Source organism: Equus quagga, chromosome 9 (assembly GCF_021613505.1).
Source record: "Equus quagga isolate Etosha38 chromosome 9, UCLA_HA_Equagga_1.0, whole genome shotgun sequence".
NCBI classification, from domain to species: Eukaryota; Metazoa; Chordata; class Mammalia; order Perissodactyla; family Equidae; genus Equus; species Equus quagga.
In genome coordinates, this window is record NC_060275.1 from 67,135,346 (window position 1) to 67,158,186 (window position 22,841).

General features: G+C 58.8%; 3 protein-coding genes across 5 annotated transcripts in view; 1 reads left to right on the forward strand and 2 right to left on the reverse strand.

Moving 5' to 3' along the window:
- Window positions 1–18,255, forward strand: part of UPF1 (UPF1 RNA helicase and ATPase) — a 33,813-nt gene extending 15,558 nt beyond the window's left edge. The window contains exons 4-24 of one of the 2 annotated variants that reach the window (XM_046671483.1): window positions 164–331; window positions 721–901; window positions 2,154–2,315; window positions 2,981–3,098; window positions 3,251–3,349; window positions 4,558–4,666; window positions 4,834–4,993; window positions 5,101–5,219; window positions 5,716–5,880; window positions 6,000–6,114; window positions 6,725–6,868; window positions 7,266–7,479; window positions 10,360–10,477; window positions 10,859–11,015; window positions 11,210–11,352; window positions 12,516–12,690; window positions 13,475–13,556; window positions 14,851–15,012; window positions 15,144–15,361; window positions 15,752–15,874; window positions 16,510–18,255. In XM_046671483.1, the coding sequence (XP_046527439.1) occupies window positions 164–331; window positions 721–901; window positions 2,154–2,315; window positions 2,981–3,098; window positions 3,251–3,349; window positions 4,558–4,666; window positions 4,834–4,993; window positions 5,101–5,219; window positions 5,716–5,880; window positions 6,000–6,114; window positions 6,725–6,868; window positions 7,266–7,479; window positions 10,360–10,477; window positions 10,859–11,015; window positions 11,210–11,352; window positions 12,516–12,690; window positions 13,475–13,556; window positions 14,851–15,012; window positions 15,144–15,361; window positions 15,752–15,871 (2,929 nt within the window). In that variant the 3' untranslated portion in view covers window positions 15,872–15,874; window positions 16,510–18,255. The remainder of the gene's footprint in view (window positions 1–163; window positions 332–720; window positions 902–2,153; window positions 2,316–2,980; window positions 3,099–3,250; window positions 3,350–4,557; window positions 4,667–4,833; window positions 4,994–5,100; window positions 5,220–5,715; window positions 5,881–5,999; window positions 6,115–6,724; window positions 6,869–7,265; window positions 7,480–10,359; window positions 10,478–10,858; window positions 11,016–11,209; window positions 11,353–12,515; window positions 12,691–13,474; window positions 13,557–14,850; window positions 15,013–15,143; window positions 15,362–15,751; window positions 15,875–16,509) is intronic. The other variant, XM_046671484.1, reaches the window with a different exon arrangement.
- Window positions 18,256–18,349: 94 nt separating this feature from the next.
- On the reverse strand, window positions 18,350–20,302 carry GDF1 (growth differentiation factor 1). Its single transcript, XM_046671068.1, has 2 exons — window positions 19,978–20,302; window positions 18,350–19,370 (listed from the first exon to the last, which is right to left on the reverse strand). Exons 1-2 carry the CDS (start codon window positions 20,300–20,302, stop codon window positions 18,589–18,591), a joined length of 1,107 nt encoding a protein of 368 aa, XP_046527024.1. The 3' UTR covers window positions 18,350–18,588.
- A 48-nt stretch (window positions 20,303–20,350) lies between these two features.
- The window catches only part of CERS1 (ceramide synthase 1), a 17,874-nt gene continuing 15,383 nt past the window's right edge, over window positions 20,351–22,841 (reverse strand). The window contains exon 8 of one of the 2 annotated variants that reach the window (XM_046671066.1): window positions 20,351–20,632. In XM_046671066.1, the coding sequence (XP_046527022.1) occupies window positions 20,351–20,632 (282 nt within the window). The remainder of the gene's footprint in view (window positions 20,633–22,841) is intronic. The other variant, XM_046671067.1, reaches the window with a different exon arrangement.

The window sequence follows — 22,841 nt, forward strand, 5'->3', positions numbered from 1 at the left end:
GTTCAGGGGCGGAGGGGACCCCCAGGGACGCCAGATGGATGAGGTGTGACCGCCCCTGCTAATGGACCGTGAACGGTACCGGAACTTTTAACGGGGCTCGAAAATTGAAAGTGGTGAAAAGCCAAACTTGGGGTGTTAACTATTTATCATTTCCTGATTTCAGCCACATTGTAAATCACCTCGTGAGGGCAAAGTGCAAAGAGGTGACTCTGCACAAGGATGGGCCGCTGGGGGAGACAGTCCTGGAGTGTTACAACTGCGGCTGCCGCAACGTCTTCCTCCTTGGCTTCATCCCCGCCAAGGCCGACTCCGTGGTGGTGCTGCTGTGCAGGTGAGGCCGGGACCAAGTTCCCGGGGACCGCCTCTCAGCCCGGCTGCTGACCCAGTGGAGCTTTAAAATGCTTGAAAATGGTTCCTGCCGCCTGGCGAGGTGTGAGGACATCAGGGGACTGGGGCCTATTAGAGAGCTAGGAGTGTCCAGTGACTCTTTTGGGGTGTGTGCTGGTTAAATCATAGAAACAATTCTGTAAATACAAAATCTGTTCTGAGTTTTAATTAAGAGTTCAGAGCCCAAGTGTGGGGAGATGCAGTTTATTACTAAGAACTTAAAGGTAATATGACATAATAAAATGTAGGGACAACACTTGGGGTGAAGGGTTAAGCCTTGGGGGTCAGAGGTCATGCTCACCTGGTCTCTCCCCGCCCTTGGGGCATCTGCAGGCAGCCCTGTGCCAGCCAAAGCAGCCTTAAGGACATCAACTGGGACAGCTCGCAGTGGCAGCCCCTGATCCAGGACCGCTGCTTCCTGTCTTGGCTGGTCAAGATCCCTTCTGAGCAGGAGCAGCTGCGGGCTCGGCAGATCACTGCCCAGCAGATCAACAAGCTGGAGGAGCTCTGGAAGGTGAGGGCCTGCTGAGAATGCAAATCCACACAGCCCCGGTTTCTGGCTCACGGCAGGGAGAGGAGTGGAGCGGAGTGTCTTCAGAAACACGAGATGCTGGGGGACACTCAGCCTCTACCTGGAGTGGCCCCTTGCCAGGAGCATGGGTGCCGCGGACGCCTCCCACCAGGCCTTTGGGAAAGGAAAGCTCTAGTTGTTGGAATTATTCTCTTGCTGAGGGCGAGGGTGGGTGGTGGGAAGGAGGAGGGCAGGAACTGGCCTTGGGCAGCTGTGGGTGGACACATCAGGAGGAGTCTGGGCCTGAGGAGCCAGACAGGACTGTGAGGGCACTTTAGAACCTCCTCAGGCCTGTCATGTGTGTGAGCCAAGGCCACACTAGGTTGGGGATGAGTGTTCAGTGGGAAAGGGGTCAGGGTCTCAAAGGTGGGAGATTTGGGGCCCAGAGCAGCCCCGTGAGTGAAGGGGAGAGGTGCTCCCGGCTCACGTAGTGGGTTTCCCACCCTGTCCAGCAGACCCAGTTCTCCATGGAAGCCCTCTGATTCTCACTGCTTAGATTTTATGATGAAGTTCTAATAAATAGGCTAGAAATTTTAGTTAGCACCCATATAATCAGAGATCTTAAATGTGAATTTATTTTCACTGAGTGCAAGTGAAAATATTTCTCAAGCATAGTGTAGCAAGGTACCTTTCCACTTCGATTTCCAGGTTGCCACAGTTATTTCACTGTCCCCATTTCTGTCCAAATAGCCAGATACCGTTCTGTCCTTGTCAGAGAAAAGGGCATGGCACCTGTCGGCACAGCATAGGGTTAGGAGGAAATGGGGAGGCGAGCCTCCCCCTCTGTTTACACAGCCAGAGAAACCAGTGGTCTCTGTGGGAGCCTGGACAGAGTGTCCTGTCTCCCAGTTCAGTGCTGGGCGTTTGGTGGAGAACACACCCATTTGATGGTAGAGGTGTATTGGGCTGTGTACCTGGGGTATTTTCACCAAGATTCATCCTGTTGGTGTAACCCCGTAGGGGAGGGTCGGGAGCGGCAGCTGGGGCATGAGCATGATCCACTCCCCACACGAGGGCTCTCCTTGTGGGGTAGACACCCTTGACCCCTGGGTGCCCTTCTCCAGGTCAGCCCAGCGTTGGCTCGTTCTAAGAAGCGATGAGTGTGCCCTGTCCATCTGGTGACTGGTGAACTCACATAGAGTTCACATTGAATATCGGTGAGAACAGGGACATGATGCAGGTTCTTGTCTTCTAGGAAAATCCTTCCGCCACCTTAGAGGACTTGGAGAAACCAGGGGTGGACGAGGAGCCGCAGCACGTCCTCCTGCGGTACGAGGACGCCTACCAGTACCAGAACATCTTTGGCCCTCTGGTCAAGCTGGAGGCTGACTATGACAAGAAACTGAAAGAGTCCCAGGTGATGTGTGTGGGGGTTGGGGGTGGGGGGGGGTCGGTTGTTTTAACAAAGCCTGTCTCCCAAGGTCTGGGGAGGGCAGTTTTCTCTGCAGGCTGTGGACGCTGCCATGGGCCAAGCACAGTGCCCAGGGAGATGGACCCTCGGATTGAGGGCAGGCAAAGGAGCAAACTGTGGGCAGACGGCCCTTCACTCGGAGCAAAACACTGGCCTCAGCGTTTTCTGATTTTAAATCCAACAAAAATTCTTCACAGTCAGGTTGCCAGCCCTTGCCCACAGCCACGAAAGTCAGACCTGAGGAGCCCGTGGCACACCAAGGGCGCTCCTTGTGCCAGTCTCACCAAGAGTGTGTCTGGAAAGCAGGAGTTCCGAGGCTCATGGGCCGTGTCCTCAGTCGTTGGCTTCCTTCTCTTCCTCCACAGACCTCCAAGAGCAGATGGCATGTGGGGGTCTCCTGGTCATCTTATGTGGGTTCTGGGGCTCCTAATGGTTTCTCTCCCAGATATGCCCTTGTTGGTGTTTCAGGCTGTGGGGTGCTGCTTGCTGCACCCCAACATCATGGCTGGTGAGGTTCTCCATAGGGCGCATGCCTCTGGAAACCCAGACACGAGGAGTCCAGGCGTGTCTGTGTTACAGGCTAATGGGGCTCTTATTTTTCGTGTGCTCAGACTCAAGATAACATCACGGTCAGGTGGGACCTGGGCCTTAACAAGAAGAGAATCGCCTACTTCACTTTGCCCAAGACTGACTCTGGTAATGAGGATTTAGTCATAATTTGGTTAAGAGGTGATTTTAAGTTTTAAAATATTTGTGACTATAAGTAGCATAAAATTCCTAGTTTTGCCCTTGTAAAGTGTCCCTTAATTTGAATCTTCATGGTGGCAGTCTCGGCATGTGTTGAAAACGCTGACTTTTTCTTGCTGTCTTCTCCCTGTAAGACATGCGGCTCATGCAGGGGGATGAGATATGCCTGCGGTACAAAGGGGACCTGGCGCCCCTGTGGAAAGGGATCGGCCACGTCATCAAGGTCCCTGATAGTATCCTTTGTATCAAGAAGGGCTAGCCAGCAGCAGGAGAGGCCAGTCGGGAGGACACGAGGCGGGAGGGCCGTGGGTGGGTGCGCGTGGCTGTGTCAGATCTCAGCTGGATGCGGGGGCTGGTTGGCACAACCCTTCACTGCTCTTAGGAAAATTCCAGGACTTGAGCCTTGGCTGGGAAAGGTACTTGTATGGTTACTTCCTTTCTGCCGAATGATGCATTGATGAGGGTGACCCAGAGTGTGTGTGATCAGGAGTAGCCTCTGCTCTCAGGGAGGGCTCCTGCCATGTCCGGCTCCTAAGTCTGATTCTCCAAGGTTAGTTTGTCTCTGAAGAACCTCACCTGGAAGCTCATGCGTAGGCGTGGGGAGTTGAGAAGTCTGGGGTTGTGTGCAGGTACCCAGAGTGCACACATCTGTTCATGGGCCTGAGAGCAGACATGCTGTGACCTTGGGTGGTCCCATATGCTGGCCAGGGTGGCTGGACTGATAGCGTCCACATGGCACAAGCACTGTTGGATGCAGTGGCGTAGGGGGCGTGCCGATGGAAGAGACTTCCTGGGAGAAGGGGCGAGAGCCAGAAGGAACCTCGGCCCTGGCAGGTTGACCTCAGCCTTCTTCCCATGGTGGGCTAACAGTGCTGGGGCTTGACCCCACAGCTGCTCTCTGCCCAGGTCTCTGTTGAGCTCAACCTGAGCATAGGAGACTTGCCTGTGGGTCCCCTCGGAGACCAGTTTTGGGGCCATGGATGGAGGAAAGGGTGTTCTGCATGGCCGCAGCCTGGGGATGTACTGGGCTGGCGTGGCCTCTTTGAGTAGTGTTTGTCTCAGGTCCTGAGCCCTTTCTTCGGTTGGACTCTGAGGGCACCCCTTTGTATAAACTGAAAGAAGAACTGCTTTACCTGTGACTGAGGTGCTCCCAGCTCTACATCCAAGGGCTCTGCAGAAGCTTACAGTCCGAACCCAGGCCCTGGACGTGGCTGCTTCATGCAGGGCTCCGGGTGATGCCTGGGGGCTCACGGGAATGGTGTGGGGCAGGCTGCGGTGGGCCTGGGCACCATGGGCAGAATCACAGGGAGAACGTGGGTCTCACTGGCTGCGCTTTTAGCTTTTGGCACAGAGGAGGGGTCTATCTCTTCAGTAACTGAGTGAGGGCTCCTCAGAAAGGTAAGCCTGGCCTTGGTAAGAATGACACTTAACTCAGGCACAGATTATGGCGATGAGATTGCCATTGAGCTGCGGAGCAGTGTGGGTGCACCCGTGGAGGTGACTCATAACTTCCAGGTGGATTTCGTGTGGAAGTCAACCTCGTTTGACAGGTACATCTGTCTTCCCCCAGGGGCACTGCTTCATCTGCTCTGTAGTCACCTGCTCTTGGCATGGCTACCACCTCTACCTTCCAGATGATTCTCTGCATCACAGAAGGGCGGGTCTCTGCTGTGGCTCCGCAGTGGTGCATGTTCCTGACCTGGAGCTTTCTTTGTAGGATGCAAAGTGCATTGAAAACCTTTGCTGTGGACGAGACGTCCGTGTCAGGCTACATCTACCACAAACTGCTCGGCCATGAGGTGGAGGACGTGATCATCAAATGCCAGCTGCCAAAGCGCTTCACGGCACAGGGGCTCCCTGACCTTAACCACTCGCAGGTTCTCACCTGTCCTGGGGGCCGAATGGGCCTGCGCCACAGAGCCCACGGGGTGGGCAGGACCCCGGGGCATCTATACCCTTAATTGCCTCTTGTCCTTGATTGAAGGTTTACGCCGTAAAGACTGTGCTGCAGAGGCCGCTGAGCCTGATCCAGGGACCACCTGGCACGGGGAAGACTGTGACCTCGGCCACCATCGTCTATCACCTGGCTCGACAAGGCAACGGGTAGGGCTCAGCAGGGCCCTGGTGGTGAGAGAGGAGGCCTGCCTGCCAGGCCATCGCGGGCGTGCTAGTGTCTCTGGGGCCGGGTTTCCCAGCATCTGCGTTGTACATTATTTGTGTTAGATCTGGCCTCTGGTTGCTTTTAACAAGCACGCCTGCTATTCTGGTAAAGGCAGCACTGAGCTGGTGCGTTGTGGCTTGTCCTGTGCCTGGGCACATCTCGGAGCTTAGAAAGTCTTCATAGTACACACAGGAGGGTGACGATGTGGGACTCAGTCACTAACAGTTCTTTGCGTGAGTGGAGTGAAAACTGGGCAGGGGACAGGAAGCTCCAGCCCCACTAAGTTCTAGCTCCTTCAGCATTGTGTCATTCCTGGCTTTAGTCTTAGACGGTGCGCTGGCGCCACTGCCTGTGATTCAAAGCAGTAGTCTTGGTTAATTAGCATTTCCTGAACTTCCTCTGGTGAGCACTGAGACGTGCACTCACGTTGTGTTGAAGGCCTGTGCTCGTCTGTGCTCCGAGTAACATAGCCGTGGATCAGCTGACCGAGAAGATCCATCAGACTGGGCTGAAAGTCGTGCGGCTGTGTGCCAAGAGCCGTGAGGCTATCGACTCCCCGGTGTCGTTCCTCGCCCTGCACAACCAGATCAGGAACATGGATAGGTGGGTGTCCGGTAACCAGCCTCAAGCCTGTTCGTGTTGGTCAGTTCAGCCCGTGGCGCTGTGCGGGAGCCTGGCAGCCCTCCGCTCCTACGCCTGCTGACATGTCCCTGTGCTTGCAGCATGCCGGAGCTCCAGAAGCTGCAGCAGCTGAAGGATGAGACTGGGGAGCTGTCGTCTGCGGACGAGAAGCGGTACCGGGCCCTGAAGCGCACTGCCGAGAGGGAGCTGCTCATGGTGAGCTCCCTGGTGCACTGTCCGGGAAGCGGGCCTGGGGCCTTTGGGTTGTGGTTGGTTGGTTTTGGCCAGAGGACCTGTTTGGATCCGGTCAGCGTATGATGGCCCCTTCAGTCGCTTGTTATTTTGCTTTTGAGAAGAGAACTTGGATGCCTCCTTTATTTGACTCCTTTGTGGTCAAGAAATTAGAGATACCTGGGTACCTGAAACATAATTTTGGAGGTAGTTTCTACTTCCTGCCAGCCTCCCTGCTGCTGGGAGCTGCAGTGGGTCTGGGACATTCTCTCTTGTCTTTCATACCCAACCAACCAGAAGTGGATTTCAGTCTGGGGATGGGATTCCCAGCTCAGCACTGCCCCTCAGAGGCAGTCTTGAGGCACTCAGCCATTTCTCTGCTGAGAGGTTTTCTCCAATGAAGCACTGCCACTTAGGACTCAAAAGTTAATGTCGCCACAGCCTGGATATAGATGTCATCAGAGAGCAGCTTGCTTCCACAGTTATCAGGGAGGGTGTGGATCGGAATAGTGCCTGCATCCTGTTGTGTCTGCCCCTTGGGGTCTGGTAACGTTCACCTCCAGGGGCCTGACGCCTGGCATACTCTCTTCCCCAGAACGCAGATGTCATCTGCTGCACGTGTGTGGGTGCAGGCGACCCGAGGCTCGCCAAGATGCAGTTCCGGTCCATTTTAATCGATGAAAGCACCCAGGCCACCGAACCAGAGTGCATGGTCCCTGTGGTCCTCGGAGCCAAGCAGGTGGGCCATGTTGCATCTGCTGTAGTCTCATTTGAAAACTGGCCTGCATTTTCTTCTGTTCTGGTTCTGTGTAATTTTAATCTGGAAGTTTGTTTTTTAAAATGTCCTATAATGCTGTGTGACGCCCTGGTAGAGCACAGAGGGATGGACAGCCAGCCTTTTGAGGGGGCCTTTGAAAGGTGGGCGCCACACAGAGTGCCTCTCCATGTGGCTCCTGAGTGTGAGTCTGTGTTTGGTGTACGTGGTGAGCGATTCTCCCACACCCAGTCCATGTCTTATCTCTTGAGTTCACGTGGCTGGGTGATTATACGGACGAAGGGCCCCTGTGGCCCCCGTGAGTGGGTATCTAGGCTGTTTGGTGCTTGAGCTTCTCACCTGTGTGGGCTTCTTACTGCAGCTGATCCTTGTGGGCGACCACTGCCAGCTGGGCCCTGTTGTGATGTGCAAGAAGGCCGCCAAGGCCGGGTTGTCCCAGTCGCTCTTCGAACGCCTGGTGGTGCTGGGCATCCGTCCCATCCGCCTCCAGGTCCAGTATCGGATGCACCCTGCGCTCAGTGCCTTCCCGTCCAACATCTTCTACGAGGGCTCTCTTCAGAACGGCGTCACTGCAGGTAACGCTCAGGCCAGAGGGGGTGCCTGGGGAGATAACACCTGCTGTCACTGCCTTCCTCAATGGCCTTATGTAGTGACCACTTGTGTCTAGGGGATGCCTGGAGAGATGCTGTGGTCAGTGGGACAGGATGTCCACTTTGGAATGTGGGACGTCCTTGGGTTGTGGGTGAGGAGGAGCCCACATCCTCCTAAAACTCAGAGTCGCCACACAAGAATTCACTCCAGGGGCTTGTCTCACACAGTGGCACACACAATGGCAGGCAGCAGAGCTGAGCGCCCCTTCCCGTCCCTCCTCTCAGTAGTTTTCAAAGCTTGGGCCCTGGGAGTCTGCAAGACCGAGGTCAAAGTTACTTTCTTAGTAGCCCTGAGGCGTCGTGTGCCCCTTCCTTGTGCTGACACGCATGCCAATGGTGCAGAAGCAACGCTGGGGCCTGGCTGGTGCCTTGGTGCAAGTCGGGAAGGTGCTGCCTGAATGCCATGCGTCGTCACTGCCACATGCACTTGGCCAGCACCGTGCGATGCAGAAGTAAAGAGCAGCTGTTTAACTAAATTCCTGAGTGCACACGTTTATGGGGCTGCCTATGCTGAGATAGGAAATTCTAAGACTCTTGGCAGGTGCCTGAAGAAAGGACCCATGGACATGTTTGGTCATTCCAACTGGGGTTTGGCAGGCATTTTCTGAACATGATTGAAGTAAGCATGTGCCTTCAAGGAAAACTGACAGTATTTGTCACCTATGGTAAAATCTGAGGGTTCAAATGAAAATTAGAATTTTGGAAAACTCATGACCCCCAGCATGAGCTGACTGAGTCTTCCAAGTGCTGAGCGGCTTTTCTGATGAGATCCGTAGTGGTGACGTGTGTCTGAGGTGTGTCAGCCTTTGGAAGCTCTGCTTGACTCGGCGACACTTCCCATTCCAATGGACAGTGAGGCTGCCACCAAGCCACTCGGGTCTAAGGCCGTGTGGGCACAGGGCACAGTAGAGCTGACTCTTCAGGGTGACCTCCTGTCCGCTTTTGGTGTAGAATCGGGCAGAATTCCACATTGAGGGGCAAGGCGATGGAACGCTCTGCCCTCGTCCAACTGTGTGTGTTTGGGAGGCCGGCCACCTGTGAGGACTCTCGGGACCGACCGCGGGCAGAAGCAGAGTGAGCCGGAGAGTGAAGCAGGTTGCAAAAATGTGCTAAATACCTGTTTTAATGGAAAATATAGTTAGTTTTCATTCAAAACTATTTTTAAGTTAATATTTAAATGAATTAATGAATGTTTTGTTTCTGAGTCTTACAATACAGTGTATGTCAGTAGATGGAGTCCACAGAAACAGTAGCTGTCTGGCCTCGTCTGGTTTCAGGACTGTGAGGGGTCCCGAGACGAGTGTTTGAGAACTGCTAACTTAGCGTCTTGTTGATGCCAACAGCCGCCGCGCTGGCCTTGTGGGGCTCACTCTGAGGCTGAGGGCGTGCCTGTGCAGGGCCCTTCCGCTGCTGCGTGCTGCGGTCCTAGGGGCTGCTGCCAGTGTTAGCATCACCACAACACTTAGGCTCTGCCGGTCCCTTGAGCAAGGGGGTTAGGAAGGGCCAGGCCACAGAAGCTTGGTGATGGTTCTCTGTCGCCATTGACACTCATTGGGAAAGCCACTGCTCAGCACTGTTTCAGACCCTCCTCCACAGCGTCAGATCCCTAGGGCAGGGCCCGTGGTGGTGGTTCAGTGCTGTGTCATCACGGCCCAGCACATGGTCAGCACCCAAAACTGTATCTGTAAACATTCTTTATTGAAATGTGAAGGAGTGCCTGAGTCTTAACCATCCAGCTTAGTGAGTTTTCACTAAGTGAACACATCTATGTGGCCAGCACCTGAACCCAAAAACATCGTTGACCAGCTCCCAGAGCCCCTTTCAGCCCTGAGATGACCCTGTTCCAGGGCAGTGCTGGTGTCAGCCCAGACCCAGTGACACGAGTAGCCTGACACAGCTGTGGCATCAGTGTTTACACCACAACAGTTGGCAGGTGCTACAGACCAGCCCCTGCCCTCAGCAGACGGTTCAACGTTTGCCACTGGGCTAACAGGCCGCCAGGCTCACCAGCCGATCCCTGCCTTAGCTTGACATGAAGGAGACCATGCAGTGCAGTCCTGCGGGCCAGGCTTCCTTCATCCATATGAGGGACTGCAGTGCAGAAATGCCAGTTTTCTCACGTTGATGCAGCTCCAGTCAAAATCCCAAAGGGATGGGTGGGCTGTGTTAGTTGACAAGGTGACTTTTAAAGTTGTGCACCGGACCGCCAGGACAAACAGGGGAATGGGGAGGGCCTGAAGAAGGTGGCAGCTCACCCTAGGAGATGTCATGAGTTAACGAATACAAAGCTGCGGTCACTGAGATGCTGTCGGTGGGGTGCCCAGGATAGACCCAGAGGCAGACGCACCCATCCTCAGGCCTTGCTCTGTGATAGGGTGGGCACAGCTCACCAGGCACCCACAAGAGCCGGTTAGAGGGGCTTATAGGTTCTTGAATGTACAGCAGCAAAGCTTCTAGAAGGAAACAGAATAGCTTCGTGACCCTGGGGTGGGCAAAGATTCTTAAACAGGCCGCAGAAGCGCTGACAGATCTGTTCAGCGAGAGCTGGCTCTGTGTCAGGCACGGTACTGATGTCGTGTGCAGAGTCATTCAGTCCTGAGTGTTTCGGGCAGGGGACTGGCTCAGGGGTCCTCTCCAGGGCCTCGCAGACCTGAGTCTCTTGCCTGGAGCCTTCTGTTTCCTGCTCTGCTGCGTCGCCTCTGCCCTTGCTGGCACAGCCTCTGTGCTGCTCCGTCTCAGCTCAGTGGAGACTGGCTCGCTCTTCCCTGATGTGAAGTGTTGCCTCCTCTCCCTCCCTGACGACAGCGGACCGTGTGAAGAAGGGGTTTGACTTCCAGTGGCCCCAACCTGATAAGCCAATGTTCTTCTACGTGACCCAGGGCCAGGAGGAGATCGCCAGCTCGGGCACCTCCTACCTGAACAGGTGAGCAGAGACTCGCCCATAGCATCTGCCGGCTTTGGTGGCAGCTTGGTGAGTGGCCGTTAACCTGCTGGGTTTTTGTTAACGTGGTGCTGAAACTTTGCCATGTCCTCCTCATCCCCATTCTGTTCAGACACCTAAACCAACCCTCTGTTTCCCCCTCGTCTTTTCAGTGCATGTTCTCATGTTGAGCAGGTCCTTTCTAAGGCCATGTGTGGGCCTTTTCTGCCCCTTGTGACTCCCTCGGTCAAGGATGGGGCACTGGGCTGGGCCTTTACGGGGTCGCACTGGAGGCCGAGCTGCCCCATGCCTCCCTCAGCCTCCAGCCGTGGGCCTCAAGAGCCCACAGGTGGAGCCCAGGCACTGAAAGCTTGGCTTTCTTAGGACGGAAGCCGCAAATGTGGAGAAGATCACCACAAAGCTGCTGAAGGCAGGTGCCAAGCCGGACCAGATCGGCATCATCACGCCCTACGAGGGCCAGCGCTCCTACCTGGTGCAGTACATGCAGTTCAGCGGCTCCCTGCACACCAAGCTCTATCAGGTGCACGCCCGGCCCGTCTGCTGGGCCAGCCTTGACTCCTTGCAGTGGAGGCGCAGTGAGCAGCCCACGGCTCTATGGGCTTCCGGTCCCAGGCTCGGTGGTGGGATTCGATGGTGTACCTTGAAATGATTCACGCAGTCTCGGGGTCTTTGGAGGCAGCCTCCTGGCTGACCGTGACCGTGTGCCCCTTGCAGGAGGTGGAGATCGCCAGTGTGGATGCATTCCAGGGGCGCGAGAAGGACTTCATCATCCTCTCCTGTGTGCGCGCCAACGAACACCAAGGCATCGGCTTTTTAAACGACCCCAGGCGACTTAACGTGGCCCTGACCAGAGCGCGGTATGGAGGGCTGAGTGCTGCTGGTCCTGCTGGGGCAGGTGCCACCCTCTGCCGGGGTTCCTTCTGAGACTTCCCGTGGGGTCTGGGCACTGGGAGGCCCGGCCCAAGAGGCCGCTTGCTGCCTGGTTCTCCTCCTGGTTACTAATCCTCATGTCCCAGCTACACCTGGGGCTGGCGGTGAGTGGAGTTTGCCGGTGGCGGAGGTTGGAGAGTTCCTAGCAGCAGTTCAGAAAGAATGTCTCACCAGGGAGTCGTCTTTGTTTCCACGTTCTCATGGTTTTCTGAGCCTGGGTCTCGCGGGAAAGTCAAACGCAGCGGCAGCAGGGAGTGTGTCCTGTCGAGTCTTTAGTCCACGAGTCTAATGTTTGGTGTCCTTGTCTATTTTGGCTCTAGAACGTAACTTTTGAAAAAGTCACATTAGCAGAAGGGACCCAGAGAACATAGGTGGCCCTCTGTGGCCCCAGACAATAGCCATCTCCGTGCCAGGCAGAAGTGGGGCTCATGTTCATAGGCTGGTTCCTTTCCCCTCAGGGTACCTTGGTTTTCGTTTGTTATCCCCTTTCCGTGGTGCCCTCTTGTTTGGTGGCCAGCATTGGAGGAGGGGTCCCTGACACAGCTGGGTGAAGGCAAGCGTCCACTGGAACCTAGGCCCAGGCTTGGGCATCGAGTTTTGTACCCTGGCCTGTCAGGGTCCCTGAGGTGGCTGATGACCTGGTGCCCAAGAGGCCGCCTCGTGGCTGCAGACGAGGAGACTCGTCTCTGAGCTGTTCTGACATCTGCGCTACTCAGAAATCCACCCATAAATGGCCCAAAGGGCAGCGTCAGCAGCTGTGGGTGGGCTCTGGTGGGGTCGCCATGGCCAGCAATGTCCCCGCCCATCCCCAGCAGTCAGGGTAGGCGCTGCCACAGGCCAGGTGTTTGGGCAGGGAGGTTGAGAGTGGCCCAGGATGCCCAGCTGGCCTGATGTGTAGTCTGGTGGCCCCCTAGGGCTCCTGCGTGGTGAGGGGCTGTGTGGACGTGGTGCCAGGAGAGCTGCCCAGCTTGGCTCTTGATGTTTGGGTTTGGGTTTTGAGTTGGTTCGGCCTTGCCTCAGACTGTTCTGCACAGTGCTCTGGTCACCGTGCGGCCCTAAGTACCGCACTCTTTGTGCCCCCACTTTGTAGATACGGGGTCATTATTGTGGGCAACCCAAAGGCCCTGTCCAAGCAGCCGCTCTGGAACCACCTGCTGAACTACTACAAGGAGCAGAAAGTGCTGGTGGAAGGGCCCCTGAACAACCTGCGGGAGAGCCTCATGCAGTTCAGCAAGCCCAGGAAGCTGGTCAACACCATCAACCCGGTGAGCGCGGGCAGCAGGGAGGGGTGCAGGGCCCACCTCAGGGCCGCCACCTGAGGCAGAATGAGCTGGAGGGAAAGTTCTCGCATCTCATCTTGTGTAAGACACTCTGACCCTAATCAGCAGCCTGTGATCCCTCCCTTGTTTCGAGGGCTCAGTAACACTGCAGCGGGTGAGGGGCCACCCACACACCCCAGAAATTGGGAGTCAGGATCCACTAGTCCCCAGCACACCCTGGCCAGCCCTGCTCTCGTCCACAGAGGGGTCTCGGAGCAGGGCAGGGAGGGGTGAGGAAGGCAGTGCTGGCCGGGAACCCCTTTCTCCCCAAGCCAGTGTTCTGGGCACAAGGCAGTGAGTGGTGGTGAGCCTGAGCTGAGGGTGGACGTGCACCCTGGGGTGTGGACAGGAGCGGTGCGTGCTGTTCCCCGCGGAGCCCTTGTGTAGGTGTTCCCAGCGCTCTGAGGCCTTTTTGGCCTGAGCCTGAGGGGATGCCAAGTCATGGGTGGCATCTAGAAGTGGGACACAGGCAGTTAGGAAACCTTGTGAACTTGGGTGCTCTGGGGGGCTTAGGGGGTGCGCTGCCACTTGAGCAGAAGCCCAGAGACTGAAACATTCAGCGTCAAAAGCCAGGCTGGTTGAGGAGGGGCCAGCAATACCCAAAGCACACAAGTCAGCAGGCCTCAGGGTTGGCCTCACGCGGCCCCACCACCACCCTGGCCACCAGATCTCTGGAGAGTTCTTCCTGCGTGGAGATGATAAATTCCTCACCCACCTAAACTGTTTGCAGGGAGCCCGCTTTATGACGACAGCCATGTATGATGCCCGGGAGGCCATTATCCCAGGATCGGTCTATGACCGGAGCAGCCAGGGTGAGTCTGCTCTGCGGGGGCTGGCGGGCCCTGTTGGGTGTTGACCGTTCCCACGCCTGCAGCTTCCGGCCCTGTCACTCCTCGGGTGGCCTCCCATGCACAGTCCACAAACCCGCCTGACAGAGTCCTTCTCAGCTTCCCTCGTCTGAAATGGAAGAATTGGTCTCTGGCAGGTTTTGACTCACACAGCTCTGCGGATGGCGGTGTCTCAGCAGATCCTGCAGCTCCGCCTGTTGGTCCCAGGGCCCCCGGGCCTGTGCGCCCTGCCCCTGCCCTTGGCTTACCTTCTCAAGGAAGGTCACGATGCAGCTCCTTCAGGGAGCCTGCAGCCTCCTTTTGGGTTTTGCTGCCTTCCTGAAGCTTCTGCTTCCTCTGTGAGACTTCAGGGTTAGGTGCATGTTCCTCGTTTCCCGTGTGGGGTCTCTGTCCTACGGCTGAGCCTGGCACGCCGCCTCCTGCCTGTGCCAGCCTCCACAGAGGGGGACTGTATTGCCCAGGTGCTTGGTGCCCCCTGCCCATGTTTTACCTTGGGATTCGTCCCCTTGTGTGCTGGCTGTCCTCCCTGAGGGCTGGTGCACTCCAGCTGCTGCTGTCTCCCGTTCGCTTTGCAAAAGCCCCCTTTCGTTGTCCCAGTATTCTCCTGGTTATTGGGCTCAGACTGTGGATTACGTTCTTTAATGATGACAAATCATCATTAAATTGCTGCTGCATCCAGCGAGTCACCATGTTGTGTAGCTGGGGGTGTCTTGGGTCCCTCCTTGATCCCCGAGTCCCCTGTGGGCCAGCCCGGAAGATCCCGCTCTTGTGCTCCGGCTCCCTTTGGCCTGCCAGTGCCCAGGCAGCTCTGCGCAGGTTGGGAAGGTCCGTAGACCCAGGGGCGCCCCGGGGGCCTTGCCTGCAGCAGGACCCGCTGCACTTTCGAGCTTAGGCGTTTTCTTGCTTTTGACATGGCAGGAAGGGGAGGCTGTGCCATGTGAATATAAACCTTGCCATAAAAAGGACTTTTTGTTAATTGGAAAGGCAGTGTTGCTTTTGATTTTTCATATTCCTGTAAGGCCAGTGGTTCTCAGAATCCCCTGGGAGCAAAGATGCCTGCCCGGCGCCAGCCCGCGGAGGCCTTTGAGAGAGGCAGCTGAGTGGTGCGAGTCGGCTCCAGGCAGCTCTGCTCTGGGGGCACCAGGGAGCGCTGGGCAGGCAGGCAGTGCAGGGCGCGGCAGCCCAGCTGGCTGGGGGCAGGCGGCAGGCTTGTTTGGACGGGGCTGCTGATGCCTGCTGTCCCCCTCATGTCTTGCAGGCCGGCCCTCAAACATGTACTTCCAGACACACGACCAGATTGGCATGATCAGTGCCGGCCCCAGCCATGTGGCTGCCATGAACATTCCCATCCCTTTCAACCTGGTCATGCCACCCATGCCACCCCCGGGGTATTTCGGACAAGCTAACGGGCCAGCTGCAGGTGAGTGCCCAGCAGCGTCGCGTGGAAACGCATGCTGGCGTCAGAGTTTGCTCATATCTGGGCTTTGAGCGGGCGTGCTTGCTGTGGGCGTCAGAACCTCCTCCAGGGAGCCCTGGACTGTTCTTTTTCAGGCCGGGGCACCCCGAAAGGCAAGACTGGCCGTGGGGGGCGCCAGAAGAACCGCTTTGGGCTCCCTGGACCCAGCCAGACGACTCTTCCCAACAGCCAGGCCAGCCAGGATGTGGCATCGCAGCCCTTCTCACAGGGGGCACTGACCCAGGGCTACATCTCCATGAGCCAGCCCTCCCAGATGAGCCAGCCTGGCCTCTCGCAGCCCGAGCTGTCCCAGGTGAGCAGCCAGCCAGCACCTGACCTGGGCACACCTCACACCTGCAAGAAGTCAGACCAGCCCAGGGAGCCCTCTCCCCACACACGGACCTCACGACACTCACCCTGAAGACTCAGGAGGAGGATGGTCTCCTACTTAGGCGTGCCCTTAGCAGTGGAACCATAGGTCTAGAACATTCCATCCCCAGCACTGCCCTTCAGAAGAGTCCTAGGCAGCTGGTCTGAGTTACCTGTCTCCTACAGTGAGGTAACCAGTGTGGGTCTCCTGGCACTTGAGGACATGGTTTTCTAGATTTTTCTGAGGGACTGGATGAGGAGTAGATTCTGAAGCCTGGGAGCATGTGCGTGCATCCTCTGGCTGGGTGCTCAGCTCCTCGACCTTGTCTTTCAGGACAGTTACCTTGGTGATGAGTTTAAGTCACAGATCGATGTGGCGCTGTCACAAGACTCCACGTACCAGGGAGAGCGGGCGTACCAGCACGGTGGAGTGACGGGGCTGTCCCAGTACTAGAAGGCAAGCTAACCCCTGGAGGAGGTCTTCACTGGGAATCTGGACTTGTGGGGAAATTTGGGAAATATGGGATTGGGATCCAAGTCCCTGAGGGGCCAGCTCATCCTGTGACCTGTCACTTCAGGTCCCTGTGCCTCTGCTCACGGTGGCAGGGGGGCATGAGCTTCATGCATACCTCCCTGTGTCACAGTCCTCTCCTGAGAGAGTCCTAGAGCTCCCTGGGAAAGTGGATGTGGGCTTGCAGCTGCCACCCAGGTGGGCGATAAGGAGGACCACCCACTCCTCTCTGATGGGTGCTGGGTCCCAGCCCCAGATGCATGGGCACCTGTGGAGGAGGTGCTTCTGGGTGCCTGCAAGGGCCCTGTGCATGGTTCCCTGTCCCACCTGACCAGAGCAGGGCAAGTGTGGGCTTTGGGCCCCCCGCTGGTGCGTGGGAAAGTGGGGTGCTGTTGCTACAGTGCAGACTCAGTCGCCTTAGCTCTCAGCTTCCTTCTCTCTTTGGGTGGGAAGTCACCCGGCCAGCCTCTGAAGTCCCGTGTCACAGGTGAGAACACAGGTGCGGAGAAAGCCCCGCGCCAACCGGAGCTGGGCCCCTGCCTTCTCTCACAGCCTCGTGCCCTCCTCCTCCTTCCCCACAGGTGGCGGCAGAAGAGCTAAGCTCTGTGGCTTAGTCCATCAGCATCTTATCCTGGGTAATAAAAAATAAAAATAAATGGATACCTGTTTTCCACTGCTAAAACTGAAGCACCACTGTGAGCGACAGGAGAGGGAGAGGAGCCCGAGGGAGAGAGCCCGAGGCGGAGCGAGCGCCCACTGCTGGCACGCGGCGGCGGCGAGGAGAAGGAGAGGGAGCGGCCGGCCGGCCGCGGAGCCCGCCGAGCCCTGCCAGCCCGCTCGCCGAGGAGGCCGGCGCTCGCCCGTCCACACCTGGGCCTGCGACCGGGGCGGCGGAGGAGGACCCTCATCTCAGAGTAGCCCTTTCCTCTGTTGTTTTCTTTTTCTCTTTTATTGAAAGGGGACTACGTTTTAGCAGGAAACACTTTTGCATTTCTGTGCTGAGCAGGCTCCTTGCAGGCGGCAGCCCGGCCGGGAGGGCCTGAGGAGGTGCGGGTCCTGTCCACACCGGCCGGCTCCCGAACAGACCGCTGAGGCCACGCTGCCTGTGTTCTAAGGTTTTCATTTAAGGAGAATACGGTGTTTTGGGTTTTTCTGTTTGTTTTTTAAAGATTCTTTCAAAGAAGTACTGAAAAATATACTTTCCTGAGTTTGTCTCTCAAATCTTAGTGGTGGACCTGGGAGATGCAAGAACCTTCCAGAAACGAAGTTTAAACGAGCCGACACAACTCGTGATTAGGATCAACACCTGTGACTCCATGGAGAGGAGGATTTTTGTTTTCAGTTTTAGCTTCCAGCAGCTTCTCCCCATGCGTCAGGCAGTGAGGGAGCACCATCCCGGGCCGGCGGCGCCACGTCCCCGCTGGACTCTGAGAAGCAAAGCGCTTCGCTTGCGCGGTGGACTCGGCCCGTGGGAGGCCCCGCAGGCCGGCCGCGAGGCCAGGGGCGGCCAGGCTGCTTCCCCGGAGTCCTGCCTGAGGATTTGGCAGAGGACAGCGGCCAAGAGGACCCATCCCCAGGGAGGCGCCCACATCCCTGTGGCCGGTTAGACCACGCAGAGCACCTGCCCCCCTTGTCTCCACCCCCCCTTTCGAGTTTGCAGCCCCTCTGCCTGCGGGCACAGCTTCACCGAGTGGGGCGGGTTCTGCGTTGGGGAAAAGGAGTATGTTTCAGAAATAAGTCGGGCTGCGCTGAAGGGGCTTTGCGGAGTTAGTCCCACGAGCCGGTGGGGGGCCTGAGTCTGGGTGGCGGCTGAGAGCACCACCCCTAGCGCCTCACACACTGCGGAGGGGTGTTAGTCTCCCTGGTGGCCAGCTGTTTGAGGACCATCCCCTGCCTACCAAGGCCCTGGTGACCCTCACCCCCCAGCTTCCCCCTCCCCGTCTGGCTGTGCTGGCCCTCATCCCAGAGCCTTTAGATTGCAGCTTGTTCACCGGAGATGGGGACACAGGCCACCTTCCTCTGGCGGGCCTCTTATTTATGACCACTGCTGTGGGGCTGCCGGGTCCCCTGCCTTGGGTAGGCTGCATAGAGGCGCAGAGCTTGGGTAGGTTTCCGCTGTGACCCGTTGTGTGACACCCGGCCTGCCCTGTTCCCTCCTTGGAATGCTTTGCCTCCCCTTCGTGCTGTTTGCGTCATCCTCTGCCTTCCAGCAGCAGTTCCTCTGAGTTTTCCAAGTCGAGGCACATCTGTACCACGTGCAATGTAACTCTTGATTTTTGGTCAGTTTGTTTGAAGCTCTTTTGTCACCAATAAAATCTTAACAAACAGCTCTAGCCTTCACATCGGGGCTCGATAAAGTGCAGGGAGGTGGCAGAGCGCTTGCTCTGGGGGCCTGGCTGGTTGGGGGCAGTACTGTGGGTCACCCCTGGCAAAGCTGAGACAGGCGGGGTCTGCGCAGCGGGACCGGGGTACCTGGCCCCTCACAGGGTGGGCGTACGGAGACGGGACTCCAGGAACCCGGCCCTCTGTAGGACTCCCTCTCACACTGATCGTTCACGGCCGTGGACGTGCCGGCCCCGAGGGACAGGACGAGGAGAGAGGCTGGAGGCTGAGCGGACCACGCCGTGTTTATTTTTGAGCCCCGTCCCCGCCCATTCTTGTCAGCGGCAGCCACATTCGTCCACCACCATGTCCTCATAGTGCCGCAGGACCACGTTGTCGCTGTTGTCGAAGAAGAGCACGGAGATGGGCGACAGGCGCGCGGGCACGCAGCAGGGCAGGCCGGCGGCGCCGGGGGCGGCCGCGTGCATGAGCGCGCGCAGCACGGCGTGGTTGAGCGCGGGCGGCCCGCCGGGTCCCGACAGCGCGGCGGGCAGCGCGCACTGGCCCTGGCAGTAGTTGGCCAGGAAGCCGCGCGGCGCGATGACCCAGCGGTGCCAGCCCACCTCGCGGAAGCTCACGTAGAGCCGCCGCGCGCGACACGCGCCCCCGGGGCCCCCGCCCACCGCGGGCTCGGCCTCGCGCCGCGGTCGGGCCAGGGGGTGGCACAGGCGCGGGTCGAGGGTCGCCAGCAGCAGCGAGGCCTCGGCCAGGCGCGCGCAGGCGGCGGGGACCCGGGGGCGGAGCGCCAGCGACAGGCGGAGGCTGCGCGGAGCCGAGGCGTTGCGGGCCCAGGCGGCGCCCAGCAGCTCGGCGCGCACCGGCGTTCCCAGGGCGGGCACCGCCTGGCGGAGCAGCACCGGCCCGGGGCCAGCGCCCTCGGCCGGCCGCGCCACGCTCAGCTCCCAGCCGCCCGCCGTCGCCTCCGCCGCCGCAAAGCGCAGCTCCAGGCGGGCCCGGCTCGGGCGCTCGGCGGGTTCCACGGCCGACAGGTCGAAGACGACGGTCCACTCGGGGCAGTGCCCCGCGGCCGAAGCGGGCTCCGGGGGCCGGGCGGGCGCACCTGGGGAGGCAGGGAGAGGGGTGGGCTCGCGCTGTCCTCGCACGGTACCCGACCTGCCCGCGAGGGGTCTCAGTTGGGGACCAGGGGAAGGTGAGCGCCTGGGGCGGGGCGAGGGGCGCGCCATCTGTTAGGCGGCGTCAAATGGTGTGAAGCTGCGGGTGTCGGGGAGATGGGGTGGGGGCAGGGCATCGCTTGCAAAGAAGAGGCCCTGCCCCGCGCAGGTCGGCCTACCCCCGGTTGGGAACACAGGCAGCCGGGCGAGATGAGCGAACGCCTGGGGCCCGCGGGGAAGCGATGCCGGGGCGGGGTGGCATCTGCAGGAAGGCATCAAATGGTGTGAAGTGAGGGAGTGGGGGCAGGGCTCCAGCTGCAAGCAAGGGCCTTGCCTGGTGCGAAGGAGCCTGGCCTTAGGACCGCTTTCCCGGGCCACGCAAGTGCCCACGGGGAGCAGTGGAAGGAGTGCGGATGCCCAGGTTGCTCGTGGGGTGGGCACAGTGGGAGTCTCTCTGGCCTCCCCGACCTGGCGCTCGAGGCTCGTGGCGGGCCCGGGACGCCCAGCGGGGTCTCAGCCTCCAGGACCCACAACCCCAGCGCGGGCCCCACTCACCGCGGTCCAGAACGTGGCGCACAATGTTCCCGGCGACCCCCAGCTCCTCCAGGTGGCACGGTCGCAGGGTGGCCCCTGGGGGCGTCCGCCGCAGGTTCGTCCTTGACTCCTGGGGGTCCCGGCGGCGGAACAGGTGCCACATGATGGGGGGTACGGGCCGGGGAGTGGGGGCGTCCCGGGGTGCGTCACGCAGCCCGAGAGCCTGGAGCAGGGCGGCGGCGGGGCCCGGGGGCGCGGGCGCGCGGGCCGGGGGTGGCGAGGGCAGCAGCACGGCCAGGAGGAGGAAAAGGACGCGGCGGCCGGGACCGCGGCGCGGCGGTGGCATCTTCTTCGCAGGCGGCGACCAGACGAGTTCTCAGGGGCCGCTGGGCCCCTAGACTTGCGGGCTGGGGGCGGGGCCAGGGCCCCAGGAGGAGCCGGGGCGGGGTCTGAGGTTGGGCGGGGTCAGGGCCCCGGGGGCGTGGCCGTGGCCCTGAAGCGGGACGGGACCACCCCAGGGGGCGAGGTCTCGGGGGTGCGGGGCAGGGGTCCCTCGGGAAGAGGCGTGGCCGGTGCCAGGGGGCGGGGCGGGGCGGGGCTGGGTCCGGGGGGGGGGGGCGGGGGCCGAGGGGCTCAGAAGCGCTTGTCCTTCACCAGGCCGTTCCTCAGCGGCTTCCTGCGGACCAGAACCCGGCGCAGGTCAGCCTGGGGACCCCACGCCCCTGCGGCCCCACATCTCTTTCCCAGCCAGGCGCCGGCATCGCGCGCTCCCTGCCCACACGGCCGTAAGACTCCGCGGCGCGCTTGGTGGGCACGTCGTCCCCGCTCCTCCCCACAGTTAAACCCTGCTCTCCCCTCCCGCCATCCTTCCCGGACAGCCGCTGGAGGGCAAACCTACCAGCCTCCGCCTGACTTAACCTCGCCGCCTCGACCACGGTAAACCTGCACTTTATCCTCCTCCCTTCCCAGGGAGGCGGAGCTGGCCAGAGTCCCCGCCACTCCGACCTGGGCAGGCTCCCCCCGGCTCCAGTGACCCTGGGCGGCTCAGAGCCCAACCAGGAAAGGCTTCCTTGCTCCTGTCATTCGCCATCCACTACCCTCTGTCCACACTGCCACAGCCCAACTTCCCTTCCATGTTCTTAAAACAGGTTATCTGATGTTTAAAACTAATCAATACACTAAGTGTCCAGCTTCAGATCCCAGAGAAAGACCCCTAACTTCTAAACACTGCGCGTGGTTTGCACACTTGAAACTGTCTATCAAGATGTCTTCTCCTGCACCTCAGTTTCCCCCAAGTGCAACACAGCTCGAGGTCTCGCCTGTGCAACTGCTGCTCTCTGGAAGCTCCATTTTCCCTGCTGGTCGCTGGGGTTCCCACTGGGAGGAGCCCCGAGCTCCGGGGTCTGCCTATGCCCCCCTACAGGACCCGGTGGGAGTTTCTGCCCCTGCCTTTGCTACTGCTGGGGCTGCATGCTGTGTAACCTGCTGGCCCGCTGGACCTGAGACAGCATCTCACTGCCGCCAGCTGGTCATGGCCATGGCCAATCCTGTTCCCAGTTACGGGCAGTCTTCGTGCCTTTGCACATGCTCTGACAGTCTCTTTGCAGAAGTGGGTTCTACAGTCTAGTTTATATGTAGATGTATTACGTTTTTTGAGCCAGTAATATATTCTCATAATGTAGACATCAGAAAGCACAGAACACTCCGTGCACCCAGCACTCCGGGGACCCCCCCCCCCAGTTCTTGCCTCACGCAGACCCCCGCACATGGGCGCCTTGCCGTCCCTGCAGCCCTCGGTGCTGTGGAGCACTAGCTCAGAGGCCCTTTCATGTAAGAACCTAACGACTTTCCTGGAGAAGATGGTCTCGGTCACTTTAACTGGCTCTCCCCTTGGGCTGGAACCTCTGGCTGTCCCTTCCTGGGAGGACACCTCCATCCCCTGCACACTTTTCTCGGGTCACTGATCTTTCTCTCGCTGCCAAGAGCAGGAGCCCTTTATCTGTGAGGTCACAGATCAGCCCCACGTGGACCTCCCATCTGTCCTTTTATCTCCGGCTCTGCCTGATGGTCCTTTGGGTGGAGCAGCGGTGGGCTTCCCAGCTTTGCGCGTCTTCTCGTAGTGTAATTGATCTCCCACTTCAGTTCTGGTCTGAGTTCCGGCTTTTTTTTTTTAAGATTTTATTTTCCCTTTTTCTCCCCAAAGTCCCCTGGTACATAGTTGTGTATTTTCAGTTGTGGGTCCTTCTAGTTGTGGCATGTGCGACACCACCTCAGCGTGGCTTGATGAGCGGTGCCATGTCTGCACCCAGGATCCGAACCGGCGAAACCCTGGGCTGCGGAAGTGGAGCGCACGAACTTAACCACTCGGCGGTGGCCGGCCCCCTAAACGGCTTCTACTTCTGCATCAACGCTTTGATCCATTGGGAGTTTGCCCTGGAGGCTGAGAGCAAATAATGACACACGGGCGCTCTTTTCTCCAGCTGGCTGCCCTGGTGATCTTTATCACTTGCTGAAGTTGGAGGGACTCAGCTGGGCTCTGGCGCTGTCTGAATTCCTACGCTTTTATAGTAAGTTCCATACCTTCAGGGATCGGCACCCCCCGCTCTGTGCCTTTTATCAGAGCTTTCCTGATGACTCTGGTTGGTTTTTGTGCACGAGCTCCCAAGGGCCTGCCCCCCAAAACAGTCTTCGTATTCGGGGACAGCGAGGGTGGCCTCTCTCTGATACTAGGTTTGCACAGTGCACGCTGTGGGGAAGAGAATCGGTGAGAGGGAGGCTGGGGGGAGACAAGGGCAAGCAGCCACTCGGGTGTATTCTGGATGTTTCCTCGAGGATACAGAGGAGAGGGGGCTCCGGGTGTATTCTGGATGTTTCCTCGAGGATAC

Coding starts and splice junctions, on each gene's coding strand:
- GDF1 (XM_046671068.1), bottom strand. CDS start 20,302: ATGCCACCGCCGCGCCGCGGTCCCGGCCGCCGCGTCCTTTTCCTCCTC. Junction 19,371..19,977: donor GCGCCACGTTCTGGACCGCG/GTGAGTGGGGCC, acceptor CTGCCTCCCCAG/GTGCGCCCGCCCGGCCCCCG.